This window comes from Perissodus microlepis, chromosome 12 (genome assembly GCF_051167445.1).
Source record: "Perissodus microlepis isolate ML-2025 ecotype Zambia chromosome 12, ASM5116744v1, whole genome shotgun sequence".
Taxonomy (NCBI): Eukaryota; Metazoa; Chordata; class Actinopteri; order Cichliformes; family Cichlidae; genus Perissodus; species Perissodus microlepis.
The window spans coordinates 27,096,290-27,113,325 of record NC_140472.1 but is presented as its reverse complement, the minus strand read 5'-3'; the positions used below and the strand labels follow the sequence as shown (position 1 = coordinate 27,113,325).

Genomic DNA, 17,036 nt, shown 5'->3' with positions numbered 1-17,036 from the left:
AAAATTACTGTGCGTTGCTGAAATCCTACTAAATCAAGGTTGAGGCTCTCAAATTGAAGAAAAAAGTTTAACTAGCAGAATTATAGTATCTGTTAAAAAAAAGTATCACTTAACCTCCCCTTTGGCATAAAATATAGATTGCATAAACAGTGGTTGACAGTGCAGTCTCAGACTCATGTCCCTTACAGAGGACAAAAATTAATTGCTGGGTATTACTAGGAGGATAAAAAGTAAAAGCAGACTTATTCTCTTTAATGTATAATGTATTTTTGTGTATATATAATTAGACTTTCCGGTAAGTTACAACACCTATTTTCCATCTACAAAACAAAATGTATAAATACATGAGTGGGGGTTCAAGACTTTAGCACAGTGCTGCATGAATACTTACGTTATGACCAGCTCTGTAAAGGTCAAATATAAACAGTCATTATGAGTATGTAACATGTCCATTTAATTATTGTTTAGCTGAAGGAACCAGTGATGCTAACCAAGACAGTGAAATGTCGCCGGTTGGGCAACACTGTCAAGGAGCCTCCAGCTGGCAGCAAATGTATGGTGGCTGGATGGGGACGAACTGAAAGCAACCAACCATCCGATGTCCTCATGTCTGCCAATGTGACTGTGATCGACAGAGAGACATGCAACTCTTATTATCATACTGTTATCGCCAGTGACATGATATGTGCTGGTTCAACTGGTAAAAAAAAAGGTTGATGCCTGTCGAGTAAGTATATAGAGTGTGTGTGTATTTTTATTAGTTTTCTGAATTAAACAGGCATTCAGCTCAACACTCTTTTGGCTTTTTCACACCCACAAGTAGTCAAAGAATGACTACCATGTATTTGTCTGTGAAGGTTCTCAGTCATCCAGGTCATCGTAGACTAAGGAGCTTGGAAAGAAAAGCGTCTGGACTTCTTTGAGTTGCTTGAAGACGTTTCACCTCTCATCCGAGAAGCTTCTTCAGTTCTAAGGGTCCAATTGGTGGGGAGTCCCAGATTTAAACCCAGTGGGAGTTTCCCCCAAAGAGGGACAAAGGACCCCCTGATGATCCTCTACCTAATCACATGAGCCAAGGTGTGAAAACGGGTGTGGGTCCTAATCAGCCAGGGTTTCGGGTGAGCTCATTGTGAAACCTGGCCCCACCCTATCATGTGATTTCCTGGGGTCAGATGGACCAGGATGTAAATGGGCGTTAAGGCGTCTGGGAAGGGATCTCAAAACAGGATTATAGATGGCAGACAGTTGGTGTCGTAAACCACCGCCTCTGTTCAAAGATGGTTGCTCACAGTGGGCGTAAGCAACTCAAAGAAGTCCAGATGCTTTTCTTTCCAAGCTCCTTAGTCTACGATGACCTGGATAACTGAGAACCTTCACAGACATATTGCCGTACATTTTGGGAGGAACACCCTTCAACTGGTGCGGGAGTATGAAAGGGAATCAAGAAAACTAGCGGATTATAGGAACCATCTCCGCTTCAACCTGAGATGCAGACAAAGCAGAGTTGTTCCTAAGAGCCTGCGCCTTGGATCCACTGTCAGGGGACACAGAGCAGACTTGATTCTACGGAGAGCACAAAATCAGCTTCTAAGTGAAAGGATAAGACAGGTCCATTTCACTATAGATGCCCTCCAGAGCAAGATTAGCCAGACGCTGCAGGAACTGGAAACCCTTCTACCCTCTCCAATTTTAGAAGAGGTTTACAAGTTTGTGGACAAGGCTCAGCGGGCCCAACACTCTAAAGGAAAAGAAAGACAACGCAGGAAATTTCACACCTTGCTTTCAAAAACACTCACTCCTCAGTCTGAATCTACACAACTCGGAGAAGAACACACACCTGAGGACAGTCAGGAAAAATGGGTGAAGAACTTTTCAGACCGGAATCTCACTGAACCTGAAAAGAAAGTATTAGCCAAAGGACTCAGTCCCTCCCTCTAACCTCACATTACAAGAAAAGAAGGCCGTTGCTTCCCTGAGCAAAGACCATAACATCACTATATTACCAGCTGATAAGGGAAGGTGCACCGTGGTCCTAAACACAACGGATTACCACACAAAGATCACTACTCTCCTCAGTGACAACAATACCTACGAAGCCTTAAAGCGAGACCCCATGAGCAGCTACAAAAAGAAAGTTATAGCTTGCCTTCAAGACCTTGAAAGGGACAAAATCATTGACCACCTCACATATCACCGCCTTTACCCAGGGGATGCCATACCCTGCATTTACAGACTTCCTAAGATCCACAAGGAAGGTGTCCCACTCAGACCCATTGTCAGTAGCATAAACTCAGCCACTTACAACATCTCGAAACACCTTGCTGCACCTCTTGTGGGGAACACCCCACATCACATCAAGAACTCCACCGACTTCACCGACAAGGTCCAGAAACTTACCCTGGACCCAGATGAAACCATGGTGTCCTTTGATGTAGTCTCCCTCTTCACTTGCATACCCACCACGGAGGCAGTGGAGACTGTCAGAAAACGACTACAAGAGGACAACTCCTTGGAAGACAGGACCAACTCCACACCCGATCAGATTTGCACACTGTTAGACCTCTGCCTCACCACTACATATTTCAAATACAACGAGGGTTTCTACAGACAAAAACATGGCTGCGCCATGGGCTCCCCCGTGTCACCTATTGTAGCCAACCTTTACATGGAGGAAGTGGAAAGCAAGGCTCTTGGCTCTTTTAAAGGGAGAGTACCCAGCCACTGGTACAGATATGTAGACGACACCTGGGTCAAAATCAAAAGACAAGAAGTGGAATCCTTCACTGTGCACATTAACGCCGTGGATAAAAACATCAAGTTCACCAGGGAAGACACAAAGGACAACTGTTTGCCTTTCCTGGACTGCGCCGTGCACATTGAAGAGAATGGCAACCTCAACATTGAAGTTTACAGGAAGCCCACACACACGGACCAGTACCTCCTCTTTGACTCCCATCACCCTCTGGAACACAAACTTGGGGTAATCAGGACCCTACACCACCGGGCAGAACATGTTCCCTCTAAGCCTGAAGGGAAAAAGAAGGAACACACACATGTAAAGGAAGCACTTAAAACATGTGGTTATCCTAATTGGGCATTTATAAAGTCAGCAAAGATGCACAGAAAAGAAGATCAGACACCAGCGAGGGAGGATAAGAAGGACAGACGCAACAACATTGTCATCCCCTATGTAGCCGGTGTATCAGAGAAACTCAGGAGAGTTTTCTCCAAGCATGACATCCCAGTGTACTTCAGACCCAGCAACACACTCAGACAGAAACTGGTTCACCCGAAAGACAAAACTCCTAAACACAAACTGAACAATGTGGTGTATGCTGTGCAGTGCAGCGAGGAATGCCCAGACCTCTACATCGGAGAGACCAAACTGCCACTTCACAAGCGCATGGCACAACATAGAAGAGCCACCTCCACAGGACAAGACAGAAGTTCATCTGCATCTAAAGGACAAAGGTCACTCTTTCGAGGATGCCAACGTTCACATTTTGGACAGAGAGGACAGATGGTTTGAAAGAGGAGTGAAAGAAGCCATTTACGTCCACTGTGAGCGACCATCTTTGAACAGAGGCGGTGGTTTACGACACCAACTGTCTGCCATCTATAATCCTGTTTTGAGATCCCTTCCCAGACGCCTTAACGCCCATTTACATCCTGGGCCATCTGACCTCAGGAAATCACATGATAGGGTGGGGCCAGGTTTCACAATGAGCTCACCCGAAACCCTGGCTGATTAGGACCCACACCCGCTTTCACACCTTGGCTCATGTGATTAGGTAGAGGATCATCAGGGGGTCCTTTGTCCCTCTTTGGGGGGATACTCCCACTGGGTTTAAATCTGGGACTCCCCACCATTTGGACGCTTAGAACTGAAGAAGCTTCTCGGATGAGAGGTGAAACGTCTTCAAGCAACTCAAAGAAGTCCAGACGCTTTTCTTTCCAAGCTCCTTAGACTACCATGTATTTGTTCTTCCTGCAGGGGGATTCAGGAGGGCCACTGTTGTGCAATTGGGTGCTGGTTGGAGTTACTTCTTTTGGAAAGAAGTGTGAGAGTAAAGAGAACGTACCGGGAGTCTACGCATTTGTCTCAAACAAACAACTCAGCTGGATCAAAGAAACAATGAAGTCATATGAAATGCCATGAATCCACAGGCATCAATACATGAGCTAAGCAAGACAAAAATCTTTGATGCTTTTACGCTTAAATCTGTCACTGCTTTCACCATAGAGACTACACATATATGATATCAGCCCTGTCATGGTTAGTACTGTCCACTGCAGAAACATAAAACCAGATCTTCTTTGTAGCCTTTCTCTTGGACAATCATTGTAAAGGTTTGTGGATTATTTCATTTTCCAGAATTGCGTTTTGGCTGCTGTTACTGTAGAGTCTACATAAATGTGGTTATTTCTGAAAGAATTTCTACAAGAACAGTTCCTAAAATAATTTCTTCTTTCAATGGAAAATTACCTTTGCCCGTCTTTTATTGTCTTACTTGTGAAAAGATAATACTTAGTACTGTTAACTAGAAAATTGACATAAAAAAAACTTGTTTATGAAAATCCCCAAGCAACATTTTTATATACCTTTTACATTTTATACTTTCTAATAAAGCTAACAGCATGAACAAAAAAGATTTCTTTCTTTGTCTTTCGTTGTTTGTACTGCAATTCTTTCAACATTTTGTCTTTTCACTCTAACTTCTAAATCTTTAAAAATGTTTGTGATCCAAAACTGATTGTTTAGTCTTTTATTGTTAGTATTCAAATTTAATAATTTTTAATGGCTAAGAAACATTTTTGTAATTGTATTTTCAGAAAACAAACCAGCAGATGCATGATGTGATTATTCTCTGACCTTATCAAAGTAGGTTCCTGAGCTAGGATTGTTAAAATCTTTTGCACACATAGTTCATAGTTATAATAGCAGGAAAGTGATGACTACAATCTGACTTTGAGGCCTAAGAAAAATGATACTTTTCACTTCTTTTCTTCCTGCTCTAGGTATCAACTTTAAAAGTTTTCTTCAAAACACATTTACAGTAATGTCTATAGAGAGAGAATATTCACTGAAGAAACACAAAATAAAACAATCAAACAACACTTACTTGCACAACTAATTGATACAAATCTTAAAACATTTAGTTGCACATGTTGAAGGCTTTCCCCTTCCAGCCAGTGACTGTGGCCCATGTAGACACTTTTTTACATGTGCAGCACATCCATGCATGATTTCACAATATACAGATGACTATCTGAAGTAATACAGATAATAAAAATCAAGGTAAAAACACAGTTCGTAATATGAATATTTTATTTCTCTCGTTTGTAAAACATCTGACACTGCTTTTCTGACAAATTTACACCAGTTGCAAATCATGTTATTATGCACATGTTCTCTTGTGAATATAAGTGTGAATGGTTGTCTGACTCTCTACGGTAGCTCTGTGATTAATCCCAGCTATGTTTCCCTCCTGGTCCTCATTCCCTAGTTACCCCTCTGTGTATTTTCCTCTGTCTTTTGTTGGTTCGTCTGCTTCTCTCCCCCCCCGTTTCCAGGTTTCATGTTTCATAAAGTGTTTTGTATTTAGCTTTCCCAGTTTAGGTTTTGTTAGTTTCCTTCCTGCATTTGATTTGTAATGTTGTGTGCAGCCCTAAATAAAGTCTCACTTTTTGTTAGAATCCTCACTCCGTCTCCATCGTCCTTAGGTCCACACTCTCTCCTCTCCACGCGGTCATGAAAAACACTACTGACCCATTTACCTCCACAAATTCTTACCTATTTTTGCAGTTTTTTGTTACAAGTGTAGCTAAAAGTGTCAGTTACATACATACATATTTGCATCCACTGTGCTATAAATGGTTATTATTTATGATAAATTGCAACATTTGACCACAGGCTTTGAAATAATGATGCATCATTTTCCATTTCTCTGTTTAGCTTGCACATGCATTTTCATGGTTAAACTGAATTCTTTAAACTTAAAAAAAAAAAAAAAAAAAAAAGCATTGCTTGTGCATTATGGTGGTTTTCAGTGCACCCAGGGGCCCACTGCTCTGATGAAAGGGAGATCTGAAGAAATATTCTGCTTGAAAAAGCAGAACATTTCTGCACACACAGACAAGTAACAACACTGTGGACAAGTAAAAAAGCAATATTCCTCACAGATAAAGGATCACTATGGGTTTGAAACTTAGGCAGCAGTTCGCCTGGAGATTTCTTAAGGTGCCTTCCCAGCTTTGACAAATGTCCAGTTGGGGTAACCACATTTACTCAGGGCCTTCTTGATATGATGTTCTTCTGCTTCCCTGGCTGATGTGTCTGTGGGGATGGTGTTTGCTGTGTTGTAGTGTCGTGATGAAACCCAGTTTGTGCTCCAGTGGATGATGAGACTCAAACCTTAAATACTGGTCCATATGCGTAGGTTTAGGGTACATCAACTTTTATAGGTTGCGGTATATCAAAGTTGAACGAGTCATCTTGTCATGGGCCTAGATCTGGCAACTCAGGGTCCATGGGTTTCTTCTAGACTAGTTTATATTTCTGGGATTATCTTGGGCTGGCAGCCCTTGCTGGTTACCCTGCCCGTGTGTCTGTTTGCATGCCTAGCTGTCATATTTTGTTGTTGTTCTCTCCTGGTTCCTTGTTTTCATCTGTACGTGTGTGTGTGTGTGTGTGTGGCGGTGTCCGGGGTTTCTTGTGATGTCAGGCCCAGAGAATTTTTCCCGTAGTAGAGCCAGCCACACCTGAGGAATAATTACACGTACACTCAGAAAAATTATGGTTCTTAAATGGTTCTTCAGATGTCTTCATGGTTCTTTAAAGAACCATCATACGTCAAAGAACCTTTTTATTTTGTGGATGGTTCTTCAGCTATTACAAATGCTTCTTTAAAGAACAAAAGGTTCTTCATCCTTAGCAATCTAAGTTTGATGTTGTAAATGGCATAAATATTTATTCACTATAACGAGGCTGTGAATTATACTGTGTGTTTTCTTTGTGTGCATGTGTGTGCGAAGGGGGAGGGCGGGTTACCTGGCAATTACCCTTTAAGAGAAGATGGTAGGAAACTGAATATTCAAATAAAAGTTAGAAATATTTGCTTAAAAATATACTGGTGGCAGGGGTGGGGGGGGGGGGTGGGGGGGGGAGCCTAAAGACCCTAACCCCCCCCCCCCCCCCCCCCCCACACACACACACACACACACACACACACACCCACACACCCCTAACCCTGCAAACCCATTATGAATATGGTGAGTTAACAAACAGTAGACACAATACACACATTCAAATACTGTACTTTAGTTTTAAATTTTAATAAAGCATTACTATTTTCTACTCCAAGGCATTACTTTTGAGATTATTATATATTTTTGAAAATATAGCATAATGATAATACTAGTTATTGTAAACTTTACAAACCACCCAGCAGTATGTAAAGTCAAATTATAAAATACAAGTAAATAACAATTGCAGAACAGAATGTCAGTGTAATGAACACACACTTCGTTTTGACAAAGCACACTGCTTAGGTAAATGATCTGAGTAGTTGTTCATCACTGAGCAATTTGTTAATATATGTTTCGAGCCAAATAAATGACAGGGAGAGAGAGAGTGACGTCAGGACACGTCATACTATAACCTCCCGGGAGCGGACGGAGGGGGTCAGTCGTTGGGATGCGCATGCGCAGACAGAGTGCGCGAGCGGCGGGCCTTGACCTTTCGAGAAAAAAAAAAACTCTTTCTCACGGACGGTGACAGCGAAACGGATAACAGTCTTCAGTACCTGCTGGACTTTGAAGCTCTGGATTCTGGGACTGTTGGAAAAGGTAAAACATTTTCATTAAAACCTTATTACTGTTTTGTTTTTGTTACTCGTCATTGTAGCTTGCTGTTAATGTTGTGCTAACAGTAGCGATTAGCTAGATACGTTAGCCGTTGACGTCAGCGCAATTTAGTATCCGGTATACAGAAACTGTTTTCCTAACAAAACCACTGTTATAATTAAGTGAAGGTGCTCCCAGCTATTTTGAACCTTTGGCTTCTAAAATATGTGGTTCAATTGCGTGCTGCGTACATAACCTAATGTCAGCTAGACCGATATTAAAATTTAATATATTGTTAAAGTCGCTAAAATGGCGCCTGAAGCCTGTTGTGACGTGAGCTCTGTGTCTGCTCTAGAAACTCTGAAATTCTGTAGATCTGAGCCGTACATTAAATACTCACATGAACCTGTACTTTGAATTCTGTATGAGCTGTATAAAATACAGCTATGCATAAGTGTTTTGAATGAATAATTAGATTAGATAACTCTAACTCTAATTATATAGAAATGAATAGAAATGTGACATGAGAAGGTGTGTCTTTGACTGTTCCTGTATAACTTATTTTTGGACTAGTTGACAAGTTATGCTCCGGTCATTTGATGTTTCCAAGATAATGTTCTTTTGTAATATAGTTAAATTTTCTTTGTATATTTCATTTATCCACCATCATACATACAAGCTAAGAAGAGGTCGTTATACTAACAAGAGGTACTAACGCTGGGCTAAAGTTCAGCACATGGTTAAAGTTTATAATCCAGCCAGAGCTGAAGCAGGTAGCATCAACACATAAATCTACTCTACCCGGCTTAAATCACAAGAGCACCTCTGACCAAAAAGCTGTAGATTTTTCTTGTTTGCACAAATTAATCCAGATTCACATTAATTGTGTTCACAGCTCCAACAAAATGAGGAAGAGGAGGGGAAGAAACACAATTAGGTTGAATTACAATTGGATGGAAGGCGAGGACAAGGAGAAGGAAGCTTAGGATGAGGAGGAAGAGAAGCAGCAGGAGCATATTTAGGGATCCCTATGATGTCATTGAGGTTTGTTTCATTAATATGGTCCTCTCACAAAGAAAGATGACTTGTTTTAGTTCACTTACTTCCTGTATTAAATAGTGATGTGGAAAACGTTGTGGAAAACCACAGAGCAGGCACGTATAGTGCATCTGCAGGTAAATGAACATCAAATCTCTAAGACAGACTGAAATCTGTATATTTATCACCCTTATGATAAAACCCATGTCAGCCATTGGTTTATGGACTTTGTATTTTGAAGCCTCAACATTTGCTTTATTGCTGTTGCTATGTTGGGACCATATTAGGATGAGGGATCAGAATCTGGAGTCATGCACACTATTGGTTCATTTAGTGTGTATCCATAAGATTCGTACAGCAGATCCAAGTTGTGCCTTGAAAACAGGAAAGTCGTCTGCATAGAGGAGAACTTTAATAGCAGGCTTGTACAAAGTGAGGCTTTGTGCTCACATTTGCTGCAAACACTCGTTTTACTTCTGTCACCCTGTTTTGATGCAGAATTCACTTGAAATCAGGCAAGAACTGGAGTTATTTTTTATAATGTGTTCTTGTGAATTGATTGTGTATCGCATATGTTTGATTGATTTGACTTTCTGCAAGACAACAGTCGTCCGCTGGCCAAAAAAGTTTTCCAAATACCTCCACGTGATCTAGCCTGGATTTAGAAAAGAATAGCAAAAAAAATCTGCACCTCCTGCTTCAGATGCAATTTGTGTTTCTGTGTTCAGAGGCAGCCGCGAGAGGGGAGACCTCGGCTCATCCAGCTGGAGAACCTGACCAGGAGGAGTCGAACATTAACTCAGCTCTTCCAGGGCACCCTGCAGACTCGGCTGCTGGCATCGGTGAGGGATGACGTGAACGCCAAACTGGAGTCCATCACAGGTCAACTGCAGGTATGTGAGTCAGACCTTCTGAGGAGGGTTTCACTTTTCTCTCTTCTTTATAATTGACTCTTTTCTCTCTCTTTCAGCTCCTTGTCTCAGAGTGGGAGGGATTTGAAGCACAAAGGGAGGAACTTGTCGTTTGGTTGGCTGATATGGATGTCCACCTGAGTGAGGTTGACCAGCTAACAGGAAACACCAGTGAAAAACTGAAACAACTGCAGGTGTGGGCTTGTTTTGATATGACATATATTTGATATGATACATACGTCAGAGACATTATCCTAAACTGGACTAACAAAGGACCATGAGTACAACATGAAACGTACATTACATAGCGTAAGGCTGAAGTTCATTGATCATTTTAATCATAAACTTGTTGTTGAAATATTTTTACTGAACATGCAAACATCTGCTGATGAAAATGTGTTGATTTATTGGTCTGTTATGAAGCTATTGCTATTTCTAATGTGTTTTATCACTTTCTGATGTTTTATTATTTAAACAATACATGTATTCATTGTTGTGTTATCTGTAGATATAGTATTTATATATATTTATTTATAGTATAGCAAATATATTTAATTATTACTGTTTAAAACACTAATATGTGACATGTATTAGTAGTGATGTTGTGCTGAAGGTTAAAATGCCTTTTTGTCTTTTGGTATACTACAAAATGACAATAAACCATTAATATATGTCTATGCTGTGCTCGTATTTATTTTACCCTACTCAAATTCAATTTATGATACATTTTATTTTGAAAGATTTAAAATGGTTTTTTAAAGAACCACTCAAAAAAGGTTCTTTAAATGGTTTTTTTAAAGAACCATTTGAAGGAAGAACCTTTTTAAAAATGGTTCTTTAAAGAACCATTTTTAAAAAGGTTCTTTGAAAAACCATTAAAGGTGCCCCAAAGAACCATCAAGAAATGGTTCTTTGGGGCACCTTTAAAGGTTCTTCAATGAACCACTGAAAGAAATGGTTCTTCAAAGAACCATTGTTTGAAAGGTTCTTTGTGGCACCAAAAAAGGTTCTTCTATGGCATCAGTCTAAAGAACCACTTTTGATTTTTTTTTTTAGTTTTTCTGAGAAATGCAGAGTTTTAACGAACAATTTGAACACTATTATTCATTTACATTATTTGTTCTCAACAGAGATGGGCAGTAATGCGTTACAAGTAACGTGTTACTGTAAACCGATTACAGGCACTTGGTGGCCATTCTTTCAGTGGGCATTTCTCAACAACAACTACAAACACTAGTGAAGTGAATGGGCATTTAATTAAATAATGAAAGATTTAATTCAATAATTAATGGCATATTTAATTAATTCATTTTGTCACTCCTGGCCCTCCACACCTCACTGCCATGATTGTTTGTGTAGTTATTGGATTCTAAAACTACTAGAATAGAATAGAAAACACATAAGATGCAGTCTCTGTTTTTTCTTCACCTTATTGATTTGAACTGAACTGAAATAAATCCGTTCTTTTCTGTATGGTAATGACCAGGACCTGTCCCAGCTGTCTCTGGTGGATTCAGTATTGTCTCCAATGTTTCTGATAACTTCCAGTTTGGGAAGTTTCCCATGCAGGTGAGGAATGCAGTGACTGACAGACTACCCCTCCTTGATTTAGGACCCATGCCAAACACTGAGTAAAGACTTCCTTGCATTAAACCTGCATAGCTGTTTTCACATTTATAACAAATCACCTAAGTGACCGGCAGTGATCGTATAGTTAGTGCTCTGAGTTGTTGCCTAAACAACCCCTCTTCAAATTGGAGTTACAGCAGAGAGAATATGGCACTGAAGCAATGATGACAGCTTTAATAACCTATTTCATCTTCAATTATTCTTGTATGAAATTCTCTTAAAGTAGCAACTGAATTTCAACCAACTCAGCTAGCTCTGCATATTTTATTTCCTCTGTTAAAATAAAATGTGGCGGAGCCCAGCTGTAATTGTACCTTGCATTAATATGGTGTATTATTGATGGTGACACAGCACTGCTTAGCATGTCGTCCTGAATCTCACAGGTGTGCCAGTGCAGTATATGAGGCACTCAAATCCTGGTGGATTTCTGGGATACGAACAGGAGGGAGTCATGTGAGCTCTATCAATATTGCCCCACTTACGTCTCAGACCTGTATTTATGTATTTATGCACTGAAATCGCGCTGTAATATCCAGTTAACTGTCCACATTTGTACTCTGTTTTTCCATTTATTATATTTTTTTCATTAATTTGTCTGAAAAAAGATCCACGTAGTAACCAAAGAGAGCCTAAATCAATGGTCTCTAATAGCAGCCAAATTATAAGAGCTTTCATTAGTGATGGTGAGATGAAGCCTTGTGATGAACTGAAGCTTTCCATCCAACTGGTCGACTCATGGTTCGAAGCATTGTGACGATTCATTGGCTCTACTGCGCCATCAAGTGGACGATTAAAGTCAGATAGGCTCAATGATTATAATGATGTGATGTGTAAAGCTCTAAACTTAATAAATAAATTGTTTTCATGGTTATTTATCCCGAATATTGTCTCAGTATGTCTGATACAAAAGAGAAAGTGGAAACTATCAGGACAGAGTTTTGGTATGATTGTGTAACTGTGTAATCATGCTTATGTACATCTGGACAATGACACAAACTAGTGTGTGGTGCTTCACTTTTTAATAAACTAAAAGACGTTTAAACATATTGGCACCCAATTAGCCTTTATTACAGGTGCAGTTATAACCACTTTAAACTGTTGAGTTGAATTCATAATCTTAAATGCTTTTCAATGCTTTTTATAATCTTAAATGTTTATATGCTGGTTATGTTGGTCTGTATGGGAGAGGCCCCAGACTTCAGTGTGTGAAAGACTAGGTTGCAGGCTGACAGGAAACGTAGGCTTTTGCAGAGCGTGCTTGTGAAAGTGAAACTAAAGCAGAGTCTAAGGGTAAGTTATTTTGAGGAGCAGTTTGGATGATGCTATTTGAATAACTAGGCTATTCATTATTATCTTTTATTCATTTATAATCTTAATATTATGCTTTGAGTAGTGGCATTCATTTAAAGCATTTATTCAATATATTACATATATAGTTTTAGTGGATTGTTGCACATATGAGAGTGGCCTCTGTCTGGTTGTGAGTGTTAGTAGGTGAGGTGAGAGGTGAAACAAAGTGCAATTGAGGTCGGGAGACATATACACACACATCTTAGGCAGATTCATTTCTAGGTAAGAGTTCAGATATATTTTTCTTGCAACTGCATTTTGAGTCTGCAGAATTGACAGTTTTTGCTGCAGAGCATGCCCTGAGGTTTTGGAGAAGCGAGAGCGAGATGAGCTACCGGAAGCACCTGGCGTGGAGGCGAAGAAGATGTTCTTTCAAACTTTGTTAAAGTCGTTAATGGAACGTTTGTGGTTTTGAAACTTATGCATGTATTGTATCTGCTTGACGCATGAGGGGGCGTCATAAAATGAAACCCTGATGGTATAAAATAACTGCTTGTGTATTGTCAGAGAGAGATCGATGCTGTCTGCGTACAATGTTCATCTCCCACACATGTGTTCATTAAAATCATCGTTTGACCGACTCTCCTGGACCGGTGTTGTGATTTTGAATCCCTCCTGTATCCCTCCTCAATATTTGAATATTAGGAGAGATGAGAGATGAGGTTCCATCGAAGGAGAAATGTTCAAGTAAGTATGTAACTGGGACGTAATCCAATTCCACAACACAATGTGACGGGGAATCAGCTGTGTTTTGCTGCCCAATTTATTTAGAATCTGGTGCAAACCGGCGAGCCAGTTCCTGAATCAGTCACGTGGTACAGACTGCCCGCGAGGCCTCGAACATCACTGCATACGTAATCAAAGCAAGCCTCGATACGCGCTTTACAAAACTACCACGAGATTACCCGACACACGCTTCAAAGCTTCGACACACAGGAGACATCACTACTGCACACAGCCTTCACACGACAACAGGTGCACCACACTGCTAAGTGTGTTTTGTGTTTAGAGTTTTGCTAAATGGGAGACTGAGCTTTGCAAATGGTGTCCTAACCAGATGAATAGTGTTTAAGATTTTGGCAACAGTGGGACTGATTTGATGAAAGAGTTTTCATAGTTGACAGTTTAGTTTTTACAATGGGGTTTAGTGTTTTAGCAATTCAGAAAAACTGTAATACACCTGTGCTTTTCCCAGCAACTGAGGCTTTTACCCTGCACAGTTTAAGGTATGATAAAGCACTGACCTTATAAATGGCACAAAATACACATTTTAGCTGGGAGCTGGTCATTCACAGGGGAAAGGCCCCATTGTACAACAACAACAACAACAGTAGTAATAGTAATAATAAATTATTATTAGTCAGGCAAGTATATCATATACCAAACATGCTTCCAAACTAATGAAATTTTTTGCATTCTTCACATCAGGTCAAAATGTACTTTTTTTTAAAAAAGTGACTGGCACTGCAGAAATGGATCTACAGCACCACTTAAGAAATTTTAATGAACTTCTAACAACTTATTTACAGCTTGAAATACGTGTATGACATTTATTACACACAGATTCAGTGAACCCAATCCAAAGAGGAAGTCTGGAAGTCCGCCATTTTGAATGTAAAATGACATTTTGGCACAGTTTTAGTGTTTTCCAGGCATCGCTGGTTTACACATTCACCTGCAAAGTGAGAGGTCACTGGTTAAATTCCATTTGGTTACTTCAGGAACTTTTTGGGGTTACTTCAGAAAGGGACATCTTCGTCAAAGCCATGTTTGTGGTGGAATTTTGATCATTTACCACTGGACATAAGATTTTCATCTCTAAAAATGTATTTTGTCCAGTCTGTCCCAAACTTCACACGTTTGATGACAGTCTGGCGACGACTACATGCCAATATCTGGTCACACATGGTGCCACAGTTCTCATATAACATTTTAATCAAGACTACCCCACTGTGATTGAAGTATTTCTTGCAAAACAATCATAACCAAACAAAACCTTTCCTGTTCTGTAAATGAACAGTAGGACAAAAAGATTACTAGTCATTGCGGAAAGCACAATTAATGTTTTTGTTTACATCGTTGGAACAAGGAAAAATTCCCCCACCACAAAAACAGAAATATTCATGAAAGCAACCTGTAGTGCAAACACGAGGGCTGACTTTATTACTTCCTGCACTAGAAACCTGCCGATGTTGCTGATATGGATAGATCACCAGTCTTCCTTGTCTTTATCTTATTATCTCCTGTTGAGATGTTGCAGCAGAAAATACAGCCCTCCCTGTTTAAACATTATTTTTTTTCAGTGTTTCAACTGAAAAAATAGAATGCCTTTGATCCAAAATAGAATACCTTTGATCCAAAATAGAATGCCTTTGATCCTTTGTTATGTCATCATCTTGCTGAGAGAAAAAACCCTTAAGTAGGAGGAGCTTTGCTCTGTTAAACTTTGTTGCTCAACGGACCTTGACCTGACAGCAAGCAAACCCTTTTGGAGAGTTTTGATTGAATTTCGCGTTACTTAGCAATTCACTGATCAAGCCGACACATTTCACCATGTCAGCTAACCCATCCTTCCGCTCAAATGAGCTTGGAATAGTTAAAGGGAGCATTTTGGGAAACCACTACAAGGTAGAGGCTTTCCTCGGAGAAGGGGGCTTTGGTATTGTAGCCAAATGTCGTGATACCATGACCAACCGAGCTGTGGCTATTAAAGTGAACAAGAGCCGCCCTGATATTCTGCAACAGGCGAAACTGGAAATTTTCATCCTGGAGCAGCTGCGAAGGTTGGATCCAGATGCCGCCAACATTGTTCAATGGAACGGCTTTTTCCACGACGGAGAGCGGGTTTGCCTGAAATTTGAACTCCTTGATCAATGCCTGTGGGACTACATACGGGACCGGAAAAACCAGGGTCTCCCCATAAGCGAAGTCAGGCCAATTTTAGGTCAACTGACAAATGCTCTGTCCCACCTGGGTTCTGTGGGAATAGTGCACGCTGACCTCAAACCTGGAAACATCATGGTTGTAAACCGCCATGAGTCTCCCATCAAAGTCAAACTTATAGACTTTGGCCTCGCATGTCCTGCGTCTGCAGTGATGCCTGGTGACCGTGTGGGGACGGTTGGTTATTGTGCACCTGAGGTTATGCTTGGTCTTCCTTACAATGAAGCAATTGACATGTGGTCTCTGGGGCTGGTAGCTGTGGAGCTTGCTACAGGGGTGCCACTCTACCCTGGAAATGAAGACTATGATTATCTGAAATTCATCATAGAGACTCAGGGTCAGCCACCAGATCATGTGCTAGACTCTGGCGTGTACACTGAAGACTATTTCATTGAAGACAAAGACAAGCAACAGCGCTGGACATTTAAGACTGACCAACAATTTCAGTATGAGACAGGATATGAGTCCCTGGAGACAAGACACATAATACTTACACGTCTGGATGACCTCGAACAGCTAATGATGTTTAGACGAGGACCAGAAGCTGGCCAACGTTTATTTGTCAGCCTAATTAAAGAGATGTTGGCCTTGGATGCACACCAGCGGATAACACCCTCTCAGGTTCTCCGGCATCCCTTTTTCAACCCTAAAAGTTCCCTGTGCATTGACATGAGTGCTGAAATATCACAAAACCCTGTGGTCTTTCAGCACCCTTCAAACTTGCAAAGCAAGAGATCACAGAAAATCAACTGCAGTTTTCAAAACTCGGTTGAATTTTCTCAGCAAGTATTCGTCCGCACGTCAGCCAGTCCATCATTCAACTCAGATGAGGTTGAAATAGTTAAAGGGAGCATTTTGGGAAAGCACTACAAGGTAGAGGCTTTCCTCGGAGAAGGGGGCTTTGGTATTGTAGCCAAATGTCGCAACACAACAACCAACCAAGCTGTTGCCATTAAAGTCAACAAGAGCGACCCTGATATTCTGCAACAGGCACATGTGGAAATTTTCATCCTGGAGCAGCTGCGAAGGTTGGATCCAGATGCCGCCAACATTGTTCAATGGAACGGCTTTTTCCACGACGGAGAGCGGGTTTGCCTGAAATTTGAACTCCTTGATCAATGCCTGTGGGACTACATAGGGGACCGGAAAAACCAGGGTCTCCCCATAAGCGAAGTCAGGCCAATTTTAGGTCAACTGACAAATGCTCTGTCCCACCTGGGTTCTGTGGGAATAGTGCACGCTGACCTCAAACCTGGAAACATCATGGTTGTAAACCGCCATGAGTCTCCCATCAAAGTCAAACTTATAGACTTTGGCCTC

General features: G+C 40.7%; 1 protein-coding gene across 2 annotated transcripts; it reads left to right on the top strand.

Moving 5' to 3' along the window:
- Nucleotides 1-7,243: 7,243 nt before the first annotated feature.
- Nucleotides 7,244-10,467, top strand: LOC146376471 (nesprin-2-like). Of its 2 annotated transcripts, XM_084947590.1 has the most exons (4): nt 7,244-7,848; nt 8,741-8,889; nt 9,612-9,776; nt 9,854-10,467. In XM_084947590.1, exons 2-4 carry the CDS (start codon nt 8,833-8,835, stop codon nt 10,019-10,021), a joined length of 390 nt encoding a protein of 129 aa, XP_084803716.1. In that variant the 5' UTR covers nt 7,244-7,848; nt 8,741-8,832; the 3' UTR covers nt 10,022-10,467. The 2 variants fall into 2 exon arrangements, 1 of the variants encoding a protein (XP_084803716.1); XR_014801886.1 differs by lacking the exon at nt 8,741-8,889.
- The last annotated feature ends 6,569 nt before the right edge of the window (nt 10,468-17,036 follow it).

Bases quoted from the DNA above. Each gene is read 5' to 3' on its own strand.
- LOC146376471 (XM_084947590.1), top strand. From the start codon at position 8,833: ATGAGGAGGAAGAGAAGCAGCAGGAGCATATTTAGGGATCCCTATGAT. The intron at 8,890-9,611 runs GTTTGTTTCATT...TTCTGTGTTCAG, and splicing joins ATCCCTATGATGTCATTGAG to AGGCAGCCGCGAGAGGGGAG. The intron at 9,777-9,853 runs GTATGTGAGTCA...TCTCTCTTTCAG, and splicing joins CCATCACAGGTCAACTGCAG to CTCCTTGTCTCAGAGTGGGA.